This window comes from Oncorhynchus mykiss, chromosome 30, assembly GCF_057628025.1.
Source record: "Oncorhynchus mykiss isolate SJ-2025 chromosome 30, ASM5762802v1, whole genome shotgun sequence".
Classification (NCBI taxonomy): Eukaryota; Metazoa; Chordata; class Actinopteri; order Salmoniformes; family Salmonidae; genus Oncorhynchus; species Oncorhynchus mykiss.
The window spans coordinates 24,274,426-24,297,186 of NC_143051.1; the positions used below are offsets into that span (position 1 = coordinate 24,274,426).

Consider the following 22,761-nt stretch of genomic DNA (forward strand, 5'->3'; position numbering starts at 1 on the left):
AAAACCTAAAGCTGTCCACATGCTTCCCAGCTGAAACAGTTCAGAAGAGTTTGTGCATATATTACGACAACATTTTGTGATGCTTTTGTTCGTTTCGGACTTCGTGAGGGGTTTGTCAGTTGTTCGGGCACACAACATTTTTTTTCTTGCAGCAAATCACTGAGGCCGTCATTGTAAATAAGAATTTGTTCTTAACTGACTTGCCAAGTTAAATAAAGGTTAAATAAAAAGTCTACGCCCCTTCGTCGGTGATAGGTCAACAGTAAGGATTCTTCAGGAAAGTCTTTCTTGTCATCCAATGAGAGAAGACTTGTTTTCATGCACATTGTTTGGTGCAGTATTTCCAAATAAAACCTCTTAGTTCGATGTAAAATTGCGCAACTAAGATCTCCTTGACAAAAACGTCAACTCAGTAAATGTCATTAATTTTATCTTAGATTAATTCTGACTATTTTGTGGAAGTGTATACTGGTTACGGAGTCTCAAAATGGACAAACACTACTATTTCCGCTTATTTCTCTTTTTTTCAAGCGAATGTCTTTTTAAGGGAGTATACGAGCACACTCGTTCGCCTTGCCGACCTCAGCTAGCCGCCAGCCGAACTAAAGCATGCTGACACCTTTACACAATGAAATGAACAGCACTTTATAAGGTGATGATTAATTCAAAACCGCCATATGCATATTAGAGCGTATGCATACGCATAGAACTATATATGAGCCCAAGCCCGAAAAAAAATCTATAAAAAATATGCTCAAATGAATTATTTTGCCGTTATACAATACATAGCCTACTGCATATAATGCACGACTGACACATTACCTTTATGTACGGAATATCTCACCAACACCATCTCGTGCTCCTTCATTCCTTTCTCGAGTGTGCAGAGAGGGATTGTCTTTTTTGTTTAGTTTTTTGGAATTTTACCCCTTTTTCTCCCCAATTTCGTAGTATCCAATTGTTTTTAAACAGCACCAACCGCCAATGCAGTGAACATATAAATATCTTGTCTGCTAACTGAACAAGCCTACAGTCTATGGCATGGAACATAGCCAGATAACATACAGTAGACCAACTCATATTCTGTTCTTCTGAAATACATTTTCTTCATATCATAATGTTTCTTTAGAGCTGAATAAAATACATCATGGATGTATTGTGATGGTGTATATTAAATTGATTTATTAGACTTTTTAAAATGTAGATGCTCCAAAAGCACACATCAGTGGCTGGTATGCATGGAGGCCTGGAGATGCTCAACATGTTGTTAATTAACGGTCAGTTACCGTGAGAACGGATGTATTTTGCATGACAGTAACCAGCTGACAAAATGTCATTACCGCCAGAGCCCTAATCTAAAGGTTAGTACATCTAAATGGAAATACGTAATGATTATTCAAGTTGGGTCATGATGTTTCTGTCTGTCCTGTGAATTTCTTTGGCATGCATTGTTTATCCCTCCTTGTTTATCCCGCCTAGTTTATTCCTACATTCATCATCCTCCTCTCTTCCTTCAGTGAGTCCAACACCATCACCATCTGGAACAATGGTAAAGGCATCCCTGTGGTGGAACACAAAGATGAGAAGATGTACGTTCCCGCTCTCATCTTCGGACACCTCCTCACCTCCAGTAACTACGACGACGAGCAGAAGAAAGTCACAGGTGACAAAATCACTCTGAAAACGAGAATCTAATTAATTAATGAATTATTGTCCATTTGTGTAACACCATTTCATATGGTTTCGATAAAGCTTCAGACAGAACGTCCAACCTAAACCATTTTTACTGTCTGCTTTTATGATCTCAACTGAATAGTTTTGTGGGTACCCCTTGCAGTGCTTAGTAACACAACACTGGAGTGAGTGAATGACTATAGCTCTTCAAGGACAATCTCTCCATAGATAAAAGCATGTCTCCCTTCTGTTTTCCTCCTAGGTGGAAGGAACGGGTACGGTGCTAAACTCTGCAATATCTTCAGCACAAAGTTCACAGTGGAAACTGCATGCAAGGAGTACAAACACAGCTTCAAACAGGTACAGACAACGAGAAAGCACAGTGTGATTGACATCTGTTGTTTAGTCAACCTTGAAAATAACGTTCTTCAAACAGCTGAACTCCAGTTGATGTTTTGCAGGAGTACAGTATGTAAGGGGGTGAGTATGAGTTGATTTGCACTGTCGAGGGTGGTCTCACAGGACTTTTATGTTGATATTGTAGGATTCTACATAGTTTTGGGGTATTTTGGTTATTTCTCGTGAGCTAGATGGTTGTTGTCTTTGTTTGTGTGGTTTGTCCTACAATTGTCACTTTCAATGAAATGACTCACCAAAATAGTGATGGTTCGTTCAATCAGGCTTTTTATTAACTCGTATCTCTTTGATGGAATTTCACCATTCACCATATTTAATTGGGGCAGCAGGGTGGCCTAGTGGTTAGAGCGTTGGACTAGTAACCGAAAGGTTGCAAGTTGAAATCCCTGAGCTGACAAGGTACAAATCTGTCGTTCTGCCCCTGAACAGGCAGTTAACCCACTGTTCCTAGGCAGTCATTGAAAATATGAATTTGTTCTTAACTGACTTGCCTATATAAATTAAGGTAAAATAAAAAACTATAATTTTTTTCTTAACATGTGAAGAATGTGCATTTCATGACAATCTCTGTCCCCTTCTTTCTCTCTCTTTCCCCCTCTTTTTATCTCCCCCTCTTTCTCTCTCCCTCCTTAGACCTGGCAGAACAACATGGGGAAGACGAGCGACCCCAAGATAAAGTTCTTTGATGGGGACGACTTCACGTGCGTGACCTTCCAACCGGACCTGTCCAAGTTCAAGATGGAGAAGCTGGACATGGACATCGTGGCTCTGCTCACCAAGAGGGCTTACGACATTGCTGGCTCCTGCAAGGGCGTCAAAGTCATGCTCAACGGGAAGAAACTCCCTGTAAGTCTCCCTGCCCCATGTAACCGCACATAGTAAGATGGGCTGTCCCATATACACAGACTATATGTTGTACATAAGGTGCCAAGTCTTGGAAGACCCTGGGAAGAACGTTTTGACTTGGGAAAAAAACATTTCACTACACCTGTTTCAATACAATGTCATTTGCTAATAACCGTTCCACAACCAGAGCCACTATCCAGACCCGGTTTAGGCTCTCACCTGTCCTTGTCCTCCCAGGTGACAGGGTTCCGCAGCTATGTGGACCTGTACGTGAAGGACAAGCTGGATGAGGTGGGCGTGGCCCTAAAGGTGGTCAACGAGTCCGTCAACGAGCGTTGGGAGGTGTGTCTCACCATGAGTGAGAAGGGATTCCAACAGATCAGCTTTGTCAACAGTATCGCCACCACCAAGGTAACATCCCCTCAGGGAATTATGTTGTTATTTTACCAGAAATCTACCCTTTGATTTAGAAAACTATGACTTGACCAATCTAGGAATAATGGACAGAAAGGAAGTGCCATTTGCACGTGTAAATATGCTGGGATGAGTGTGCATTTTAATGCTATTCACATCTTGGAGTATGACTTTAATCACTTTCTACCACATTAGACATGTTTTATGTACTACACTGCTTGTTTTGTGTCATTCAGGGTGGCAGACACATTGATTACGTGGTGGACCAGATCGTAGCCAAGCTAATAGAGGTGGTGAAGAAGAAGAACAAAGCTGGTGTCTCAGTCAAACCCTTCCAGGTTAGTTATTGCTATCTTATTACTGTGTTATTTCTGTCATGTTACTACAATAGTGTTACTAGTGATTACATTCTTAGTACACTGGTATAGGAGCAACCTAATGTAAAGTCTGGTCAGTCTTAATGCTTTGTTTTTCTCTCCATCAGGTGAAGAACCACATCTGGGTGTTTGTGAATGCGTTGATCGAGAACCCAACGTTTGACTCCCAGACCAAGGAGAACATGACCCTCCAAACCAAGAGTTTTGGTTCTAAGTGTCCTCTGTCTGAGAAGTTCATCAGAGCGGTAAGGAGATTCTTCTTCTTAAATGACTTTTCTTTACCACGGTGAAATATCACTACCTCCTTCATGTGTACATCCTATGTTGTGCATTTACTCTCTACATACACTGTTTCCTCACTGAGAAAGTCAAGTTATTTAGATTGAATTGATATCATATGATCCTAAAATCTGTTCCATGTCCTCTTGTGTTCTCAGTTCACCTGGAGTATTAAACAATGATATATCATATTAAATTATTTATTTTGTCTGCAGGCGACTAACTGTGGAATTGTGGAGAGTATCCTGAACTGGGTGAAGTTCAAGGCCCAGACACAACTCAACAAGAAGTGTTCTTCAGTGAAGTACAGCAAGATTAAAGGCATCCCCAAGCTGGACGACGCCAATGATGCCGGTAAGACAACCACAACGACTCTGCCCTGTTCCTAATCAATTATCCACCAAGAGGGCCTATTTTACCAAATGTTTATATTGATACTTGTTGAAGATATTTAATTAGGCTGGGGGAACAGAGCTAGGCGGTGGGGCCCCACCCCACTTATAAAACATTAGGGGAAACACTGTTTCCCTCATTGTCGTCACACGTCATCAGAGTGAGCAGTTGAACACTGTATGCTGGAAAACATCCAGACGTGTTTAGCTTTTAACAGCCAGAAAACACTGCTAACCAAACAACAGTGCTAGGTGGCTGTATTACAGACACCAGTTGTCGTCATGGAAAGACGCATTGTTAAAAACTTTTGAAAAACAGTAAAGAGACAATCTGGATACTAAGGAGATCTTGAGGGAAATCGACGAGTACCAACAGCTTTACGCTATGGAGGAACAACATACTCCATCATGGAAAGTTATTAATCTATATGGTCCAAATCAGGATGATCCACACTTCTTTGAAAATATTATACCAATTTATTGATCTTACAAGCAACAAATGATCAAATCATTATGGTAGGAGACAAAAACACAGTGTTAAGTACCTTGATGGACCGTAAAGGAAATCACTCTACAAAGTATCATCACACCTTGCCCTTAACGAAATCACAAATATTATGGACACATTAGAAATAGTGGATATTTGGAGACTAAAAAACTCCGACCTAGTGAGATACTTAATTGTGTCTTTCTCTCTTGCATCAAAGGTTAAAGTTTTAATAGGAGACAGAATGTGATCAGATCATCATCTAATTGGCCTTCACGTAACTCTTAGATTTTCCACGTGGATGGGGATATTGGACATTTAATCAAAGTTTACTGGAGGACAACTTATTCATAAATTATTTTGTCTTAGTTAAAACTGAATTTTTTTCAGTATATTATAGGAACAGAAAATCCACTTATTGTTTGGGATACATTTTAAATGTACCTTCAGAGGTCATTGAATTCAATAATCAATTCATCAATAATAAAAAAGCAGTTTCTGGCTAAAGAGACAAGACTAAAAAGGGAAATCCATGAACTAATAGTACAGGTAGATAGCAATAAAAACAATACTACAGAGATACAAAATATGTTAGAGGAAAAACAAAAAGAACTCAAGAACGATCTAATGTAATCTATTACAAAAATAAAGCAAACTGGATGGGAATATGGAGAAAAATGCACAAAATTCTTCCTGAATCTCCAACACAGGAAAGCTAACAAAAATAATTTGCAGAAACTCATTACTGAAGACAAAGTAATCTATGATTCCCCAAATGATATTTTAAAAGAGGAAGCTAAATATTTGAAGCAGATGTTCTCTTTTCCGTCTCATCCTCTCCCACTGAATGAAGATTACGGTAAGGAATAATACAAAACATGGAAAATTAACAAATGTACAGAAAGATCAGTGCGAAGGCCAAATTACAGAGGAGGAACTTTTTAATTAATACATCTTGTTAACGTTACAGGTTCCCCTAGGGGTACCACACCCCCCCGCTCAACTGAAACAGTGGCGCACAGAATGCAAAAATATTCTTGTAAATATTTAACCTTCACACATTAACAAGTCCAATAGCTCAAATGAAAGATAAACACCTTGTTCATCTACCCAGCGAGTCAGATTTCTAAAATGTTTTACGGCGAAAACATAGCACATATGTATGTCAAACCACCACAAAGACACAGACGATATGTAGCCATTTTGTCAAACAAAAGATGCAATCACAAACACAGGATTAAAAGAAAAATAATTGACTAACCTTTTGAAAATCTTCATCAGATGACAGTAATAGGACATGTTACACAGTACATTTATGTTTTTTTCAATGATATGCTATTTATATCCATAAATCTCTGTTTACATTGACGCCATGTTCAGAAAATGCTAAAAAATGTCCGGAGAAATTATAGATAGCTCCGCCAGATAACGCCAGATAACAGCAATACACATCATAAACTTTGACTAAATATACATGTTCTACATATAGTTAGAAAGATACACTGCTTCTTAATGCAATCGCTTTGTCACATTTCTTTTTAACGTTACAGAAATCGCTCACTATTCAATAATCTGAGACGGCGCTCAGACATAAGCAATATTTCTCCGCTATGTTGGAGTCAACAGAAAAACAAAATTACAACATAAATATTCCCTTACCTTTGATGGTCTTTGATCAGAATGTAGTGGAAGGAGTCATACTTACCCAAAACATCATTTGGTTTCAAGTCGTGTGTCTTTGTATTAGCATATGCTTCAAGTTCCAGCTGAAATGCAGCCAAAATGACTTCTGGTCCCGAACAGTTGCGCATCAAAACTTCAAAATTACATATTATATGTCGACTAAACTGGTCAAACTAAGTACAGAATCAAGCTTTAGATTGTTCTAAACGTACAAAACAATTATCTAATCTATCGGACATTCTTGCTTCTTCTCAGGCATTCTGGAACAAAGGAACGTCTCTCCAAAAAGCGAGCTCTGGCCACTGTGTATTTTCTCGCGACACTCAGTCTTTTGCCTGCCAAAGGGTCAAAACTCACAGGATTTGCACAACGCTGTACTGAATGAGGACATCTAGTGGAAGACATAGAAAGTGTCTCCAGATCCATAGCTGGTTGGGAAGGGTGGGGGCGATGACGTCAAAGTTGCCCCAAGTTTCAGGCTCCCCAAAATAGTTTGGGAGATTGCCTGCCCTGTGAGTTCTGCTATACTTACAGACATAATTCAAACGGTTTTAGAAGCTTTAGAGTGTTTTCTATCTAATAATTATATGCATATATTAGCAATTTTGGACAGATTTTTTTTCAGTTTACCATGGGCACGCAATTCATCCAAAGGGTTTTAAGGCTATTAAATCCTTTCAGTCTGGAAAAACCCCAGGGCTTGATGGCATACCGGTGGAGGTACAGTTGAAGTCGGAAGTTTACATACACTTTGGTTGGAGTCATTAAAACTCGTTTTTCAATCACTCCACAAATTTCTTGTTAACAAACTATAGTTTTGGCAAGTCGGTTTGGACATCTACTTTGTGCATGACACAAGTCATTTTTCCAACAACTGTTTATTTCACAAGATTATTTCACTTATAATTCACTGTATCACAATTCCAGTTTACATACACTAAGTTGACTGTGCCTTCAAACAGCTTGAAAATTCCCCAAAATTATGTAATGGTTTTAGAAGCTTCTGATAGGCTAATTTACATCATTTGAGTCAATTGTAGGTGTGCCTGTGGATGTATTTCAAGGCCTACCATCAAACCTGGTGCCTCTTTGCTTGACATCATGGGAAAATCAAAAGAAATCAGCCAAGACCTCAGAAAAAAAATTGTAGACCTTCACAAGTCTGGTTAATCCTTGGGAGCAATTTCCAAACGCCTGAAGGTACCACGTTCATCTGTACAAACAATAGCACGCAAGTATAAACACCATGGGACCACGCAGCCGTCATACCGCTCAGGAAGGAGACGCGTTCTGTCTCTTTGAGATGAACGTACTTTGGTGCGAAAAGTGCAAATCAATCCCAGAACAACAGCAAAGGACCTTGTGAAGCTGCTGGAGGAAACGGGTACAAAAGTATCTATATCCACAGTAACACAAGTCCTATATCGACATAACCTGAAAGGCTGCTCAGCAAGGAAGAAGCCACTGCTCCAAAACCGCCATTAAAAAAGCCAGACTACGGTTTGCAACTGCACATGGGGTCAAAGATTGTACTTTTTGGAGAAATGTCCTCTGGTCTGATAAAACAAAAATAGAACTGTTTTGCCATAATGACCATCGTTATGTTTGGAGGAAAAATGGGGAGGCTTGCAATCCGAAGAACACCATCCCAACCGTCACGCACGGGGGTGGCAGCATCATGTTGTGGGGGTGCTTTGCTGCAGAAGGGACTGGTGCACTTCACAAAATAGATGGCATCATGAGGTAGGAAAATTTATGTGGATATATTGAAGTAACATCTCAAGACATCAGTAAGGAAGTTAAAGCTTGGTCGCAAATGGGTCTTCCAAATGGACAATGACCCCAAACATACTTCCAAAGTTGTATCAAAATGGCTTAAGGACAACAAAGTCAAGGTATTGGAGTGGCCATCACAAAGCCCTGACCTCAATCCTATAGAAAATTTGTGGACAGAACTGAAAAAGTGTGTACAAGCAAGGAGGCCTACAAACCTGACTCAGTTACACCAGCTCTGTCAGGAGGAATGGGCCAAAATTCACCCAACTTATTGTGGGAAGCTTGTGGAAGGCTACCTGAAATGTTTGACCCAAGTTAAACAATTTAAAGGCAATGCTACCAAATACTAATTGAGTGTATGTAAACTTCTAACCCACTGGGAATTTGATGAAAGAAATAAAAGCTGAAATAAATAATTTTCTCTACTATTATTCTGACATTTCACATTCTTAAAATAAAGTGGGGATCCTAACTGGCCTAAAACAGGGCATTTTTACTTGGATTAAATGTCAGGAATTGTGAAAAATTGAGTTTAAATGTATTTGGCTAAGGTGTATGTTATCTTCTGACTTCAACTGTATTTCAAACTTTTTTGATATGCTAGATTGTTTTACCTACTCCTATAGAAATGGTTGTCTGTCAGGTACTCAGCAGGAAGGTCTGATTTCACTATTATTAAAACAAGACCCAGATGGCAAATATAAAGGTCCAGTCTATTAAAAAAAACCTGGAGGCCCCTTAAAGTGTTGTGATGCAAAAATACTAGCGAAATGCATAGCACCTAGAATTAAAAGGGTTTTACCAGGTATTGTTCATCCTAATCAGACAGGTTTTTTACATTGGAGATAATATACGACAACTACTAGAAATAATAGAACATCATGAAACATCTAAGAAGCCAGGCCTGGTATTTATAGCAGATTTTGAAAAGTAATTTGATAAAGTAAAACTGGATTTTATTTATAAATGCCTGGATTTTTTTCAATTTCGGTAATTCTCTTATAAAATGGGTAAAAGTAATGTATAGCAACCCCAGGTGTAAAATAGATAGCGGCTGCTTCTCCGAGAGTTTTGAATTGTTAAGAGGAGTTAAGGATGTCTGGTATCACCATATCTATTCGTTATGGCCATCTAAATGCTAGCTATTAAAATGAGATCCAATAACAACATTATAGGATTAGAAATCCAAGGTTTAAAAACAAAGGTGTCCATGTATGCCGATGACTCAAGTTTTATATTAAGTTCCCAAGCCAGATCCCTGCAATGTCTCATTGAAGATCTAGATAACTTTTCTGGCCTCTGGACTAAAACCTAGTTATGACTATGTATTGGCTCTTTAAAAAATCCAACTTTTACATTACCCTGCAGTTTACCTATAAAATGGACTGATGGTGAAGTAGACAAACTTGATATTCCTATCACAAAATATATAAATAAGCTCTCCACAATGAATTTCAATAGAGAAGTAAAAATAGACAAAATCCTGCAACCATGGAGAGGTAAATGCCTGTCTATTTATGGAAAAATGTCCCTGATTAACTCGTTAGTCATATCTCAGTTTACTCTGCTGCCTACTCCTGATGATTCGTTTTTCAAATCATATGAGAAAAAAAATATTTTATCTGGGACGCTAAACCAGACTAAATAAAGCGTGTCTATCTATATAATGAACATTAATTGGGTGGGTTGAGAGTATTACATTTTAAAAGCACTAAACCTCTCTCTAAAAGCTTCACTTATTCAAAAGTTTTACTTGAACCCTAAATGGTTCTCAAGTAGATTACTAAGAAACGCTCATAGTTTAGAAATGGCCTTTTTGCCTTTGTGCAGATTGCCGTGTCTCATTTTCTCTCTTTTCAAACAAGCATTGCAGAGCTGGCTAGAACAAATATTATGACTGAACTCAAATGTGCTGGTTGATAAAATACCTGTATTTATTGGAAAGATGTTTGAAAAGGGTATTTTGTTCTTAAATTATATTGTAAATTGGAATGGTAGAGTTTTGTCTTTCATGGAGTTATCAGAATTGTATGGGACGATCGGCTCAATCCAAGAGTACAACCAATTTATTACAGCATTAACCCAAAAATGGAGGAGGCAGGTGGCAGCGGGAGGAGATGGGGAGCTGGTCTTTCTGCCACATATAAAGGATCAAAACTGTCAGAGGAATAAAAATAGCATAAATAGGAATGTATACCAGTTTCATTTGAGGACCAGGATGTTGACAACTGTACCACACAGATTGCAAAATAGTTGGGAGAGAGTTTCCATGGTACAGGGTGTATGAGTTGATATATAAAACGATGCAAGATTCAAGACTTCGTGCTTTTCATCTAAAATTATTATATAGAGTTCTTGCCATCAACAAAATGTTGAATATTTGGGGCATAAAATCATCAACGCTCGGCAGATTTTGTTGTGAGGATACAGAATCAATAGACCATTTATTTTGGTATTGCCCTCAGGTAGCCTGTTTCTGGTCTCAGGTTAAGGAATGGCTAAAAATGCATAACATTTGATCTAAAATTGACCCTAGAAATAGTACTGTTAGGAGATCTGGAGAGACCGGGCCAGTCAGTTACTAATATACTAGTACTCTTTGCAAGTTCAAGATAAATACTTTTACAATCTGTGGATTCTATTCGATTACATAGATTGAAATTGTACGTTAAACATCACAGCATAGTTGAAAGATATACCCTTGTTTTTGAAAGAAAATATATTTTTTGACCATTAAAATAACATTAAATTGAGCAGAAAGTCCTCAACTGACAGCTTCATTAAATAATACCTGCGAAACACCAGTCTCGACATCAACAGTGAAGAGGCGACTCCGGGATGCTGGCCTTGTAGGCAGAGTTCCTCTGTCCAGTGTCTATTCTTTTGCCCATCTTAATGTTTTTATTTTTATTGGCCAGTCTGAGATGTGGCTTTTTCTTTGCAACTTTCTTTGACAGAGGAACTCTGCCTAGAAGGCCAGCATCTCGGAGTCTCCTCTTCACTGTTGATGTTGAGACTGGTGTTTTGTGGGTACTATTTAATGATGCTGCCAGTTGAGGACTTGTGAGGCGTCTGTTTCTCAAACTAGACACTCTAATGTATGTGTCTTCTTGCTCAGTTGTGCACTGGGGCCTCCCACTCCTCTTTCTATTCTGATTAGAGCCAGTTTGCGCTGTTCTGTGAATGGAGTAGTACATAGCGTTGTACGAGATCTTCAGTTTCTTGTCAATTTCTCGCATGGAATAGCCTTAATTTCTCAGAACAAGAATAGACTGATGAGTTTCAGGAGAAAGTTCTTTGTTTCTGGCTATTTTGAGCCTGTAATCGAACCCACAAATGCTGATGCTCCAGATACTCAACTAGTCTTAAGAAGGCCAGTTTTATTGCTTCTTTAACAGGACAACAGTTTTCAGCTGTGCTAACATAATTGCAAAGGGTTTTCTAATGATCAATTAGCCTTTTAAAATGATAAACTTGGATTAGCTAACACAACGTGCCATTTGAACACAGGAGTGATGGTTTCTGATAATGGGCCACTGTACGCCTATGTAGATATTCCATAAAAAATCTGCCGTTTCCAGATACAATAGTAATTTACAATATTAACAATGTCTACACTGTATTTCTGATCAATTTGACGTTATTTTAATGGACAAAAAAATGTTTTTCTTTCTAAAACAAGGACATTTCTAAGTGACCCCCAAACTTTTAACTTTTTTATGTTGCTTAGAAATCCGAAGAGAGTAGCCAGCAGAGATAGGTGGGCTGGGCTGAGGGAAGCTGAGGGTTGGGATGTGGAATTGGAGACAAGTGGGAGTGGCGTTGCTGGGCGGGAGATAGAATGATGGTGAAATATAAAGTATAAAAAATAAAACATAATAAAAAGTACGTTTGAATGACACTGAGAGATAGTGTTGTTTGAGGCTGATGCCGTGCAGGTGTTTGTACACATGCATATACACACACTCTCATTCAAATACACTCATACACGGACACACACACATGTAATAGTGCCAGACATGCACTATTGGACTTGCTGTTATGATTTTAGTTGTCCTTGATGTCTTTAGTTTTTTTTGCGTTGTTTTCTTTTGTCTTTTTTCTCATGAGTTAACTTCATTGGTTGTTGGTGCATTGGGGGGGTGGGGAATGGAATGAATTTTCTTTTATTATTGACTTTTCTTTTTTCTTGGGGGGCAGGGGGGCTGTGGGAGGGGTCTCGGGTGGTGGAGGGACAGCTATGTGGAACTGTGGGGGGATCTTGGAGGGTTTGCGTCCCTGTCTTTTTTGGCCTTGTGGGAGATCTGTTGACGTGCCCTTGAGCAGGGCATTGACCCTGGATGCTTCTGTGTGTCGCTCTGAATGGGAGTCTGTTGGATGACTGGTGTGGTATAGTTGTTGAGTGGCTTCACTGCAAGTATATTGTATGTTTTGGATATTCAAAAAAATAAAAATAAACACTGTTTAAACACTAGCTGAACTGCACGTTTTACTCCTGTCTTCACCCCAGGTGGTAAACACTCGTCTGAATGCACTCTGATCCTGACTGAGGGGGACTCAGCCAAGTCCCTGGCCGTCTCCGGGCTCGGCGTCATCGGGCGTGATCGCTATGGTGTCTTCCCACTAAGAGGAAAGATCCTGAATGTACGGGAGGCCACACACAAACAGGTGAGAGAGTAGAGAGCCGTTAGGTTGGTCTGGGAGAGTGTATGGGTGATTACAATCTAAATGATTCAAGTAGCTATCAGACTTACACCACAATAATAAGTTATCTTGTAAAGAGATAATTACTGAAGGGAAATACATAAATGATTTCCCAAATGTGGGGCAATAACCATTCAGATCAACTGAAAAGGAAATTGAGATCAACTGAAGCCAAACTCCACCAGAGCTAGAGTGGCCCACCCTGCCTATATTATGTTAGGGGAAACACTGACACAATCCATTTTTCTCTTTCCCACCAGATCATGGAGAACGCAGAGATCAACAACATCATCAAGATCGTGGGTCTGCAGTACAAGAAGAGCTACGACGACCCAGAGTCTCTGAGATCCCTACGCTACGGCAAGATCATGATCATGACCGATCAGGTTCTAATACTTTATCAATCCCACCAACGACTGACGTCTATAATTGACCCATGTCTTGGGATTTTCATCATCAATAATTGTAACAACAATGAGCGTAAAGCATCTTTCATACAGTATGCATGTTCAAAGCCTTGTTTTGTTGAAGTTACACTCTAAGGTTACTCTGAAATGGCATGATATTCCCTAAATAGTATGGTGTAATGCACCAAAAGTAATGCACTACATATGGAATAGGTTATCATTTTGGATGCACCCTTGGGTCATAACAATCCATACTAATAGTGTGTGTTTGTGTTGATGATCTGCTGACAGGATCAGGATGGCTCCCATATCAAGGGTTTGCTCATCAACTTCTTCCATCACAACTGGCCATCCCTGCTCAAACACACCTTCCTGGAGGAGTTCATCACGCCCATCGTTAAGGTAAGACTCACACAGGTAATAGCAGGGGTTCTGGGCTATTAGACACATTCTATATAGTCAAAGTAAGATTCATACATTGGTACAGCCGGTCCCAATTTTCTCCCTATCACTTCCCCTTGGCTTGAACTCTTCAGTGTTTGCAAATCTACACCGGCTGAAACCTCCATCATAGGACAAGGACTACATGACACAGTCGTGACCTCTAATTTCAGCTTATGGCAACTTACTTTAAACTGTTATAAAACACAAACAACGTTTAGATTGGCTTAAAACTAGCAAGCATGGTTGTAATGCTGCTTTGAACTCTTTCCTGCAGGTGAACAAGAATAAACAGGAGCATGCTTTCTACAGCATTCCAGAGTTTGACGAATGGAAGAAACAGACAGTCAACTTTAAAACCTGGCATATAAAGTACTACAAAGGTTTGTTCATCACATGTGGATAATCCTCCAAACTAACCATTATTGTTAGAAGCTATTCTGTTTCACACTACTGAGGCAAATCGAGCCAAGCTCTACTATACTGGCCTGAGTATACATCCACCATAGTTGCTGGAGCATGCTGGAAAGGACAATGTGGGAAAATAATATTTTAGCCAGCCAGCACAGTTTGGGTTGCCACGGTACTGTGAAAAGGGTTTGAGTGTTTGATTGCTTGTGTTCCAGGTTTGGGTACCAGCACAAGCAAGGAGGCCAAGGAGTACTTTGCAGACATGGAGAAACACCGGATCATGTTTAGATACGGCGGGACAGAGGACGATGCTGCCATCACACTGGTGGGTTTAACACTCTCTCTCCTTTTCCCTGTCTTGGTCTTCTGAACATGGTTTCAGTAAATGTACAGAACAAATGTCTAGAAAAGGTAGAAAATCAATTCTGAAATGGCTAAAACATTTTAGAAAATATATTCCTCAAGCGAGGATTGCTGTGCACACACTTAGTGCTTTCTTCAATCCTTCTGTCAACTCACACCTGAGACTTTGTTTTGACTTTGGGATTTGTCAGTGCTCTGCTTGAGAGATCCTTGCCAAATGGAGAGAGGACTGACAGTGATTTTGTTTGAATGACACGAACAGTGATCTATCCATTGCTGCCTGTCTCTAGGCGTTCAGTAAGAAGAAGACTGACGACAGGAAGGAGTGGCTCACTAACTTTATGGAGGACAGGAGACAGAGGAGGATGCACGGCCTGCCAGAGGTGAGCGGGACTGACTGTGTGACCGACTGGGTTCAAACCTGGGTCTCCTGCATGCCAGAAGACTGTTAGCCCGCTTAGCTTTAATAAACAAAAGATGTATCCACTTTTTTGTGTTATATTGTATTTGTGCATCTCTGAGTGATCTATCAATTCCAGGTGTCATTACATGTTTTCATGTGTATCTGAGATATTCACCATTCAAGTAGGTAGAAATACAGCCAGTATAACAAGTTTTGCATACCTCCTATTGCGTTAATCTTCAGGTCTCTGCAACGGTTACTCATCACACAAGTGTGCTTCACTGAAACATCTAGGTTCCATCTGCACTGTGAGAGAATGTCCAGATCATTCACATCAGTGCAGATGAAGGAAAGGAGACAAGGAGAGGAAGCAGCAGACTATTGAGATGCACCCAGTGAGAGACATTTTGATATTGGAGTTTGATTAAAGGAAGAGGATGTAGACTGTTCAGATGTTTGTGTTTTCATAGAGGGATCTCTCCACCATGGGAGTTACTTGGACCATGATGTATCACAGCTTGTTTAGAGTCTTTAGCTGGCTCAGATTCACACGCCTCTGAGGATTTGTGTTCAGCCCGTGTTACCCAAATATCCTAAGCATTGAAATGGAAATATTTCCTGAAAATTCTCTACTGTCTATCACTGATGTAAAGTAGCAGCTGCTTTCCCCTTGTGAATCCCATCAGAACCATGTCTAACACCGGTGACATCATCAGAGCTCTGCTTCAGTTCTGTTTATTTCTATTTCATCCTACAGCAATACCTGCACGGAACACAGTTTTGTAAATGACTCTGTTTGCTGTCGGTCGCTGATGCAAAGTAGACAACACTCTCCCTTGTGGCACTGATAAGACCATAACAACATCATAGCCCTGATTAAAGTCACTTTACGTTTCATCCTTTTATTGTCCCCATACAGCAATACCTGTACGGCACGCAGGCGAAACACCTCTCCTACAATGACTTCATCAACAAAGAACTCATCCTCTTCTCCAACTCCGACAACGAGAGATCCATCCCATCCTTGGTGGACGGTACGTATGCTTCGATCCACTAGACTATCTCCCTGGACACTCTTGTCTTAGTAGCTTTGTTGTTGTGTTTGTTGTCAAATGGCTTTGAAGTTTCATAAGGGAACTGAGAAGCCTGGAAACTTGATTTTAACAGAGTTCTTCACCTTCCTCTTGAATAATTGTTTGTGTGAAGTGGTCCCCCATTGATGACGTGTATCATTTGTTTATTTCAATCCCCATTAGCTGTTTGTTGCAACACCTACTCCTCATGCGGTCCACTTGTGATCCCCTTTTGAAGAGATGTGGTGTGGTCCTCTTTTGATGATGTCATGTGTGTATGTGTGTAGGACTGAAGCCAGGCCAGAGGAAAGTGCTGTTCACCTGTATGAAGAGGAATGATAAGAGGGAGGTGAAGGTGGCTCAGCTGGCTGGTTCAGTAGCAGAGATGTCTGCCTACCATCACGGAGAGGTCCGTAAACTTACTGAGCTATATGAAATATACTTACTGAGCTACGTATATTAAATATACTTACTGAGCTACGTATATGACATATACTTACTGAGCTACGTATATGAAATATACTTACTGAGCTACGTATATGAAATATACTTACTGAGCTACGTATATGAAATATACTTACTGAGCTACGTATATGAAATATACTTACTGAGCTACGTATATGAAATATACTTACTGAGCTACGTATATGAAATATACTTACTGAGCTACGTATATGAAATATACTTACTGAGCTACGTATATGAAATATACTTACTGAGCTACGTATATGACATATACTTACTGAGCTACGTATATGAAATATACTTACTGAGCTACGTATATGACATATACTTACTGAGCTACGTATATGACATATACTTACTGAGCTACGTATATTAAATATACTTACTGAGCTACGTATATGAAATATACTTACTGAGCTACGTATATGAAATATACTTACTGAGCTACGTATATGAAATATACTTACTGAGCTACGTATATGACATATACTTACTGAGCTACGTATATGAAATATACTTACTGAGCTACGTATATGACATATACTTACTGAGCTACGTATATGACATATACTTACTGAGCTACGTATATTAAATATACTTACTGAGCTACGTATATGAAATATACTTACTGAGCTACGTATATGAAATATACTTACTGAGCTACGTATATGAAATATACTTACTGAGCTACGTATATTAAATATACTTACTGAGCTACGTATATGAAATGTACTTACTGAGCTACGTATATTAAATATACTTACTGAGCTACGTATATTAAATATACTTACTGAGCTACGTATATGACATATACTTACTGAGCTACGTATATTAAATATACTTACTGAGCTACGTATATTAAATATACTTACTGAGCTACGTATATGAAATATACTTACTGAGCTACGTATATGAAATATACTTACTGAGCTACGTATATGACATATACTTACTGAGCTACGTATATGACATATACTTACTGAGCTACGTATATGACATATACTTACTGAGCTACGTATATGAAATATACTTACTGAGCTACGTATATGAAATATACTTACTGAGCTACGTATATTGAAATATACTTACTGAGCTGCGTATATTGAAATATACTTACTGAGCTACGTATATGACATATACTTACTGAGCTACGTATATGACATATACTTACTGAGCTACGTATATGACATATACTTACTGAGCTACGTATATGAAATATACTTACTGAGCTACGTATATGAAATATACTTACTGAGCTACGTATATGAAATATACTTACTGAGCTACGTATATGACATATACTTACTGAGCTACGTATATGAAATATACTTACTGAGCTAAGTATATGACATATACTTACTGAGCTACGTATATGAAATATACTTACTGAGCTACGTATATGAAATATACTTACTGAGCTACGTATATGACATATACTTACTGAGCTACGTATATGAAATATACTTACTGAGCTAAGTATATGACATATACTTACTGAGCTACGTATATGAAATATACTTACTGAGCTACGTATATGAAATATACTTACTGAGCTACGTATATTGAAATATACTTACTGAGCTGCGTATATTAAAATATACTTACTGAGCTACGTATATTAAAATATACTTACTGAGCTACGTATATTAAAATATACTTACTGAGCTACGTATATTAAAATATACTTACTGAGCTACGTATATGACATATACTTACTGAGCTACGTATATGACATATACTTACTGAGCTACGTATATGACATATACTTACTGAGCTACGTATATGACATATACTTACTGAGCTACGTATATGACATATACTTACTGAGCTACGTATATGACATATACTTACTGAGCTACGTATATGACATATACTTACTGAGCTACGTATATGAAATATACTTACTGAGCTACGTATATGACATATACTTACTGAGCTACGTATATGACATATACTTACTGAGCTACGTATATGACATATACTTACTGAGCTACGTATATGACATATGCGTACTGAGCTACGTATATGACATATACTTACTGAGCTACGTATATGAAATATACTTACTGAGCTACGTATATGACATATACTTACTGAGCTACGTATATGACATATACTTACTGAGCTACGTATATGACATATACTTACTGAGCTACGTATATGACATATACTTACTGAGCTACGTATATGACATATGCGTACTGAGCTACGTAGATGAAATATGCGTACTGAGCTACGTAGATGAAATATGCTTACTGAACTACGTATATGAAATATACTTACTGAGCTACGTATATGAAATATACTTACTGAGCTACGTAGATGAAATATACTTACTGAGCTACGTAGATGAAATATGCTTACTGAACTACGTATATGAAATATACTTACTGAGCTACGTATATGAAATATACTTACTGAGCTACGTAGATGAAATATGCTTACTGAACTACGTATATGAAATATACTTACTGAGCTACGTATATGAAATATACTTACTGAGCTACGTAGATGAAATATGCTTACTGAACTACGTATATGAAATATACTTACTGAGCAATAGGAAATATATTTACTGAGCTACGTATATGAAATATACTTACTGAGCTACGTATATGAAATATGCTTACTGAACTACGTATATGAAATATACTTACTGAGCAATAGGAAATATATTTACTGAGCTAAAGGAAATACAGTGGTGGAAAAGTACCCAATTATCATACTTGAAGTAAAGATACCTTAATAGAAAATGACTCAAATAAAAGTGACCCAGCAAAATACTACTTGAGTAAACATTTAAAAGTATTTGGTTTGAAATATACTTAAGTATCAAAAGTAAATGTAATTGCTAAAATATACTTAAGTATCAAAAGTCAAATTTAAAGTACAAATGATTTCAAATTCCTTATATTAAGCAAACCAGATGGCACCATTTTCTTGTTTTTTATTTTATTTACAGAAAGCCATGGGCTTTCATGGGCTTTCATGGGCTTTCATGGGCTTTCATGGGCTTTCATGGGCTTTCATGGGCTTTCATGGGCTTTCATGGGCTTTCATGGGCTTTCAAAGCCAACAGTCAGACATTAATAATTGGAGGCAGTAGGGATGACGAGGGATTTTCTCTTGATAATTGTGTGAATTGGACCCTTTTCCTCTCCTGCTAAAAATTCTAAATGTAACAAGTACTTTTAGGTGTCAGGGAAAATGTATGGTGTAAAAAGTACATGATGTTCTTTAGGAATGTAGTGGAGTAAAAGTTGTAAAAATACATTAATAGTAAAGTACAGATACCCCAAAAAACTATATAAGTAGTACTTTAAAGTATATTTACATAAGTACTTTACACCACTATTGAAATATAGTTAGAGAGCTATCTTCCACTTTAAATCAATACTGTCTGAAGAGACTTTGTTTCCCACAACAACGCTGTTTTGACACGTGTGCCTCTGTTTGTGTGTGATCAGCAATCCCTGTTGATGACGATTGTGAACTTGGCCCAGAACTTTGTGGGCAGCAACAACGTGAACATCCTGCAGCCGCTGGGTCAGTTTGGTACCCGCATCAACGGGGGCAAGGATGCTGCCAGCCCCCGTTACATCTTCACCATGCTCAGGTAATGCCTCCCAGGGTCAAAACAGAATTGTGCTAGCTATTTGATTGGTCTACTTGTTGTATGATTTGTATGGGCCATTGTGTCATCCTGAAGTGCAGTCATACCTGCTTGATTTAAAAAAAAAAAAGGTTAATGATGTATTTCTGGTAAACTTTGTTTATACATCACCTTTCATAAAACACATTAAAACTCTAAATGCTTTAAAAATGTATTTATTATGAAGTAATGTCACTTTCTCAGTCCTCTGGCCAAGATGTTGTTCCCAGTGGTGGACTCCAGCCTGCTGAAGTTCCTGAATGATGACAACCAGAAGGTGGAGCCAGAGTGGTACATCCCCATCCTCCCTTTGGTGCTGGTGAACGGGGCCGAGGGCATCGGGACGGGCTGGGCCTGCAAGATCCCCAACTACGACCACAGAGAGATAGTCAACAACCTGTACCGCATGCTCAACATGCAGGACCCTCTGCCCATGGTGAACATTTACAACGTTCAAACGTATTTCATTACATAAGATAAGATCAACTTTATTGTCCCAGGGGGGAAATTTGTTGTGGACCCACAAGCAGCGCTATTGTTCATTTGGTTTTAGGATTTTATTGTTTAAAGCATATCAACTCTGATTAATATTTTTGTACATTGATACCATTATACATTAAAACCTTTAGCTAAGTCAATTGTCATTTGGGATTTTAAAACATGTTTTGATTGAACTGGATAAACCACCAACTTTCTGTGTCTGCGGTCATCCAGAAGTTCAGCAGGCTGGAGTCCACTGCTGGGAACGATAATCAAGATTTGTGTTAATCATGTTATAAGTAAGTCAGCTAACATAATGACGTTTGACTGAATATTCCTACGTCTCTCCTTTCCCAGCTGCCCAGCTATAAGAACTTTAAAGGCGTGATCCATGAGTTGGGTCAGAACCAGTACATGGTCAGTGGAGAGATCTCTGTCCTGGACAAGAACACCATTGAGATCACTGAGCTGCCCGTTCGCACCTGGACACAGGTACACTATTGCTAAGGACAGGATATATCACACCTGGACACAGGTACACTATTGCTAAGGACAGGATATATCACACCTGGACACAGGTACACTATTGCTAAGGACAGGATATATCACACCTGGACACAGGTACACTAAGGACAGGATATATCACACCTGGACACAGGTACACTAAGGACAGGATATATCACACCTGGACACAGGTACACTAAGGACAGGATATATCACACCTGGACACAGGTACACTAAGGACAGGATATATCACACCTGGACACAGGTACACTAAGGACAGGATATATCACACCTGGACACAGGTACACTATTGCTAAGGACAGGATATATCACACCTGGACACAGGTACACTATTGCTAAGGACAGGATATATCACACCTGGACACAGGTACACTATTGCTAAGGACAGGATATATCACACCTGGACACAGGTACACTATTGCTAAGGACAGGATATATCACACCTGGACACAGGTACACTATTGCTAAGGACAGGATATATCACACCTGGACACAGGTACACTATTGCTAAGGACAGGATATATCACACCTGGACACAGGTACACTATTGCTAAGGACAGGATATATCACACCTGGACACAGGTACACTATTGCTAAGGACAGGATATATCACACCTGGACACAGGTACACTATTGCTAAGGACAGGATATATCACACCTGGACACAGGTACACTATTGCTAAGGACAGGATATATCACACCTGGACACAGGTACACTATTGCTAAGGACAGGATATATCACACCTGGACACAGGTACACTAAGGACAGGATATATCACACCTGGACACAGGTACACTAAGGACAGGATATATCACACCTGGACACAGGTACACTAAGGACAGGATATATCACACCTGGACACAGGTACACTAAGGACAGGATATATCACACCTGTCCATCACTTCTGGTCATCTAGCTGCTTTGACGGAATGAGTGAAGGAGATGTTGAACCTTTGTTTCTATGCTGTGATGTTGTGTTTGTTAATTCTTGTAATGGACTCTGTTCTCTCTCCTCCTGCCCCTCTTTGTCTCTCTCCTCCCCCCTCCTCTCTCACTCTCCTCCCTCTCGCTCTGTCCCTCCCCTCCCTCTCTCCTCTCTCACTCTCCTCTCTCTCTCCTCTCCCTCCCCTCCCTCTCTCCTCTCTCTCCCTCCAGGCCTACAAGGAGTCGGTACTAGAGCCCATGCTCCAGGGGACAGAGAAGACTCCAGCTCTGATTAATGACTATAAGGAGTACCACACGGACCAAACCGTCAAGTTTGTAGTTCGCATGTCAGAGGAGAAGCTGGCCCAGGCAGAGGCTGCTGGACTACACAAAGTCTTCAAGCTACAGTCCAGCCTCACCTGCAACTCCATGGTTAGTACCACTCCCCAAATCTGGGTTCTATTCACTAGGCACCAAACAGAAGAAAACGGACTGAAACAGGGAGAAACTACCTGAGCTTGTTCAATAATAAACGCCTTGGTTTCATTATCCGTAGCAAAACAGTTT

The 22,761-nt window shown here is 39.3% G+C and overlaps 1 protein-coding gene across 6 annotated transcripts in view; it reads left to right on the forward strand.

Annotated features, from left to right (window-relative positions):
• Positions 1–22,761, forward strand: part of LOC110488151 (DNA topoisomerase II beta) — a 47,102-nt gene that overhangs the window by 17,142 nt on the left and 7,199 nt on the right. For 4 of the 6 annotated variants that reach the window (XM_021560221.3, XM_021560222.3, XM_021560223.3 and 1 more), the window contains exons 5-23: positions 1,518–1,663; positions 1,937–2,034; positions 2,725–2,937; positions 3,175–3,348; positions 3,588–3,689; positions 3,836–3,973; positions 4,223–4,361; positions 12,856–13,013; positions 13,310–13,435; positions 13,748–13,858; positions 14,175–14,280; positions 14,524–14,633; positions 14,962–15,054; positions 15,994–16,108; positions 16,435–16,556; positions 20,080–20,228; positions 20,469–20,700; positions 21,102–21,236; positions 22,426–22,626. In XM_021560221.3, the coding sequence (XP_021415896.2) occupies positions 1,518–1,663; positions 1,937–2,034; positions 2,725–2,937; positions 3,175–3,348; positions 3,588–3,689; positions 3,836–3,973; positions 4,223–4,361; positions 12,856–13,013; positions 13,310–13,435; positions 13,748–13,858; positions 14,175–14,280; positions 14,524–14,633; positions 14,962–15,054; positions 15,994–16,108; positions 16,435–16,556; positions 20,080–20,228; positions 20,469–20,700; positions 21,102–21,236; positions 22,426–22,626 (2,668 nt within the window). Of the gene's footprint in view, positions 1–1,517; positions 1,664–1,936; positions 2,035–2,135; positions 2,155–2,724; positions 2,938–3,174; positions 3,349–3,587; positions 3,690–3,835; positions 3,974–4,222; positions 4,362–12,855; positions 13,014–13,309; positions 13,436–13,747; positions 13,859–14,174; positions 14,281–14,523; positions 14,634–14,961; positions 15,055–15,993; positions 16,109–16,434; positions 16,557–20,079; positions 20,229–20,468; positions 20,701–21,101; positions 21,237–22,425; positions 22,627–22,761 lie in introns of all 6 variants that reach the window. The other 2 variants (XM_090227874.1, XM_090227875.1) reach the window with 1 other exon arrangement.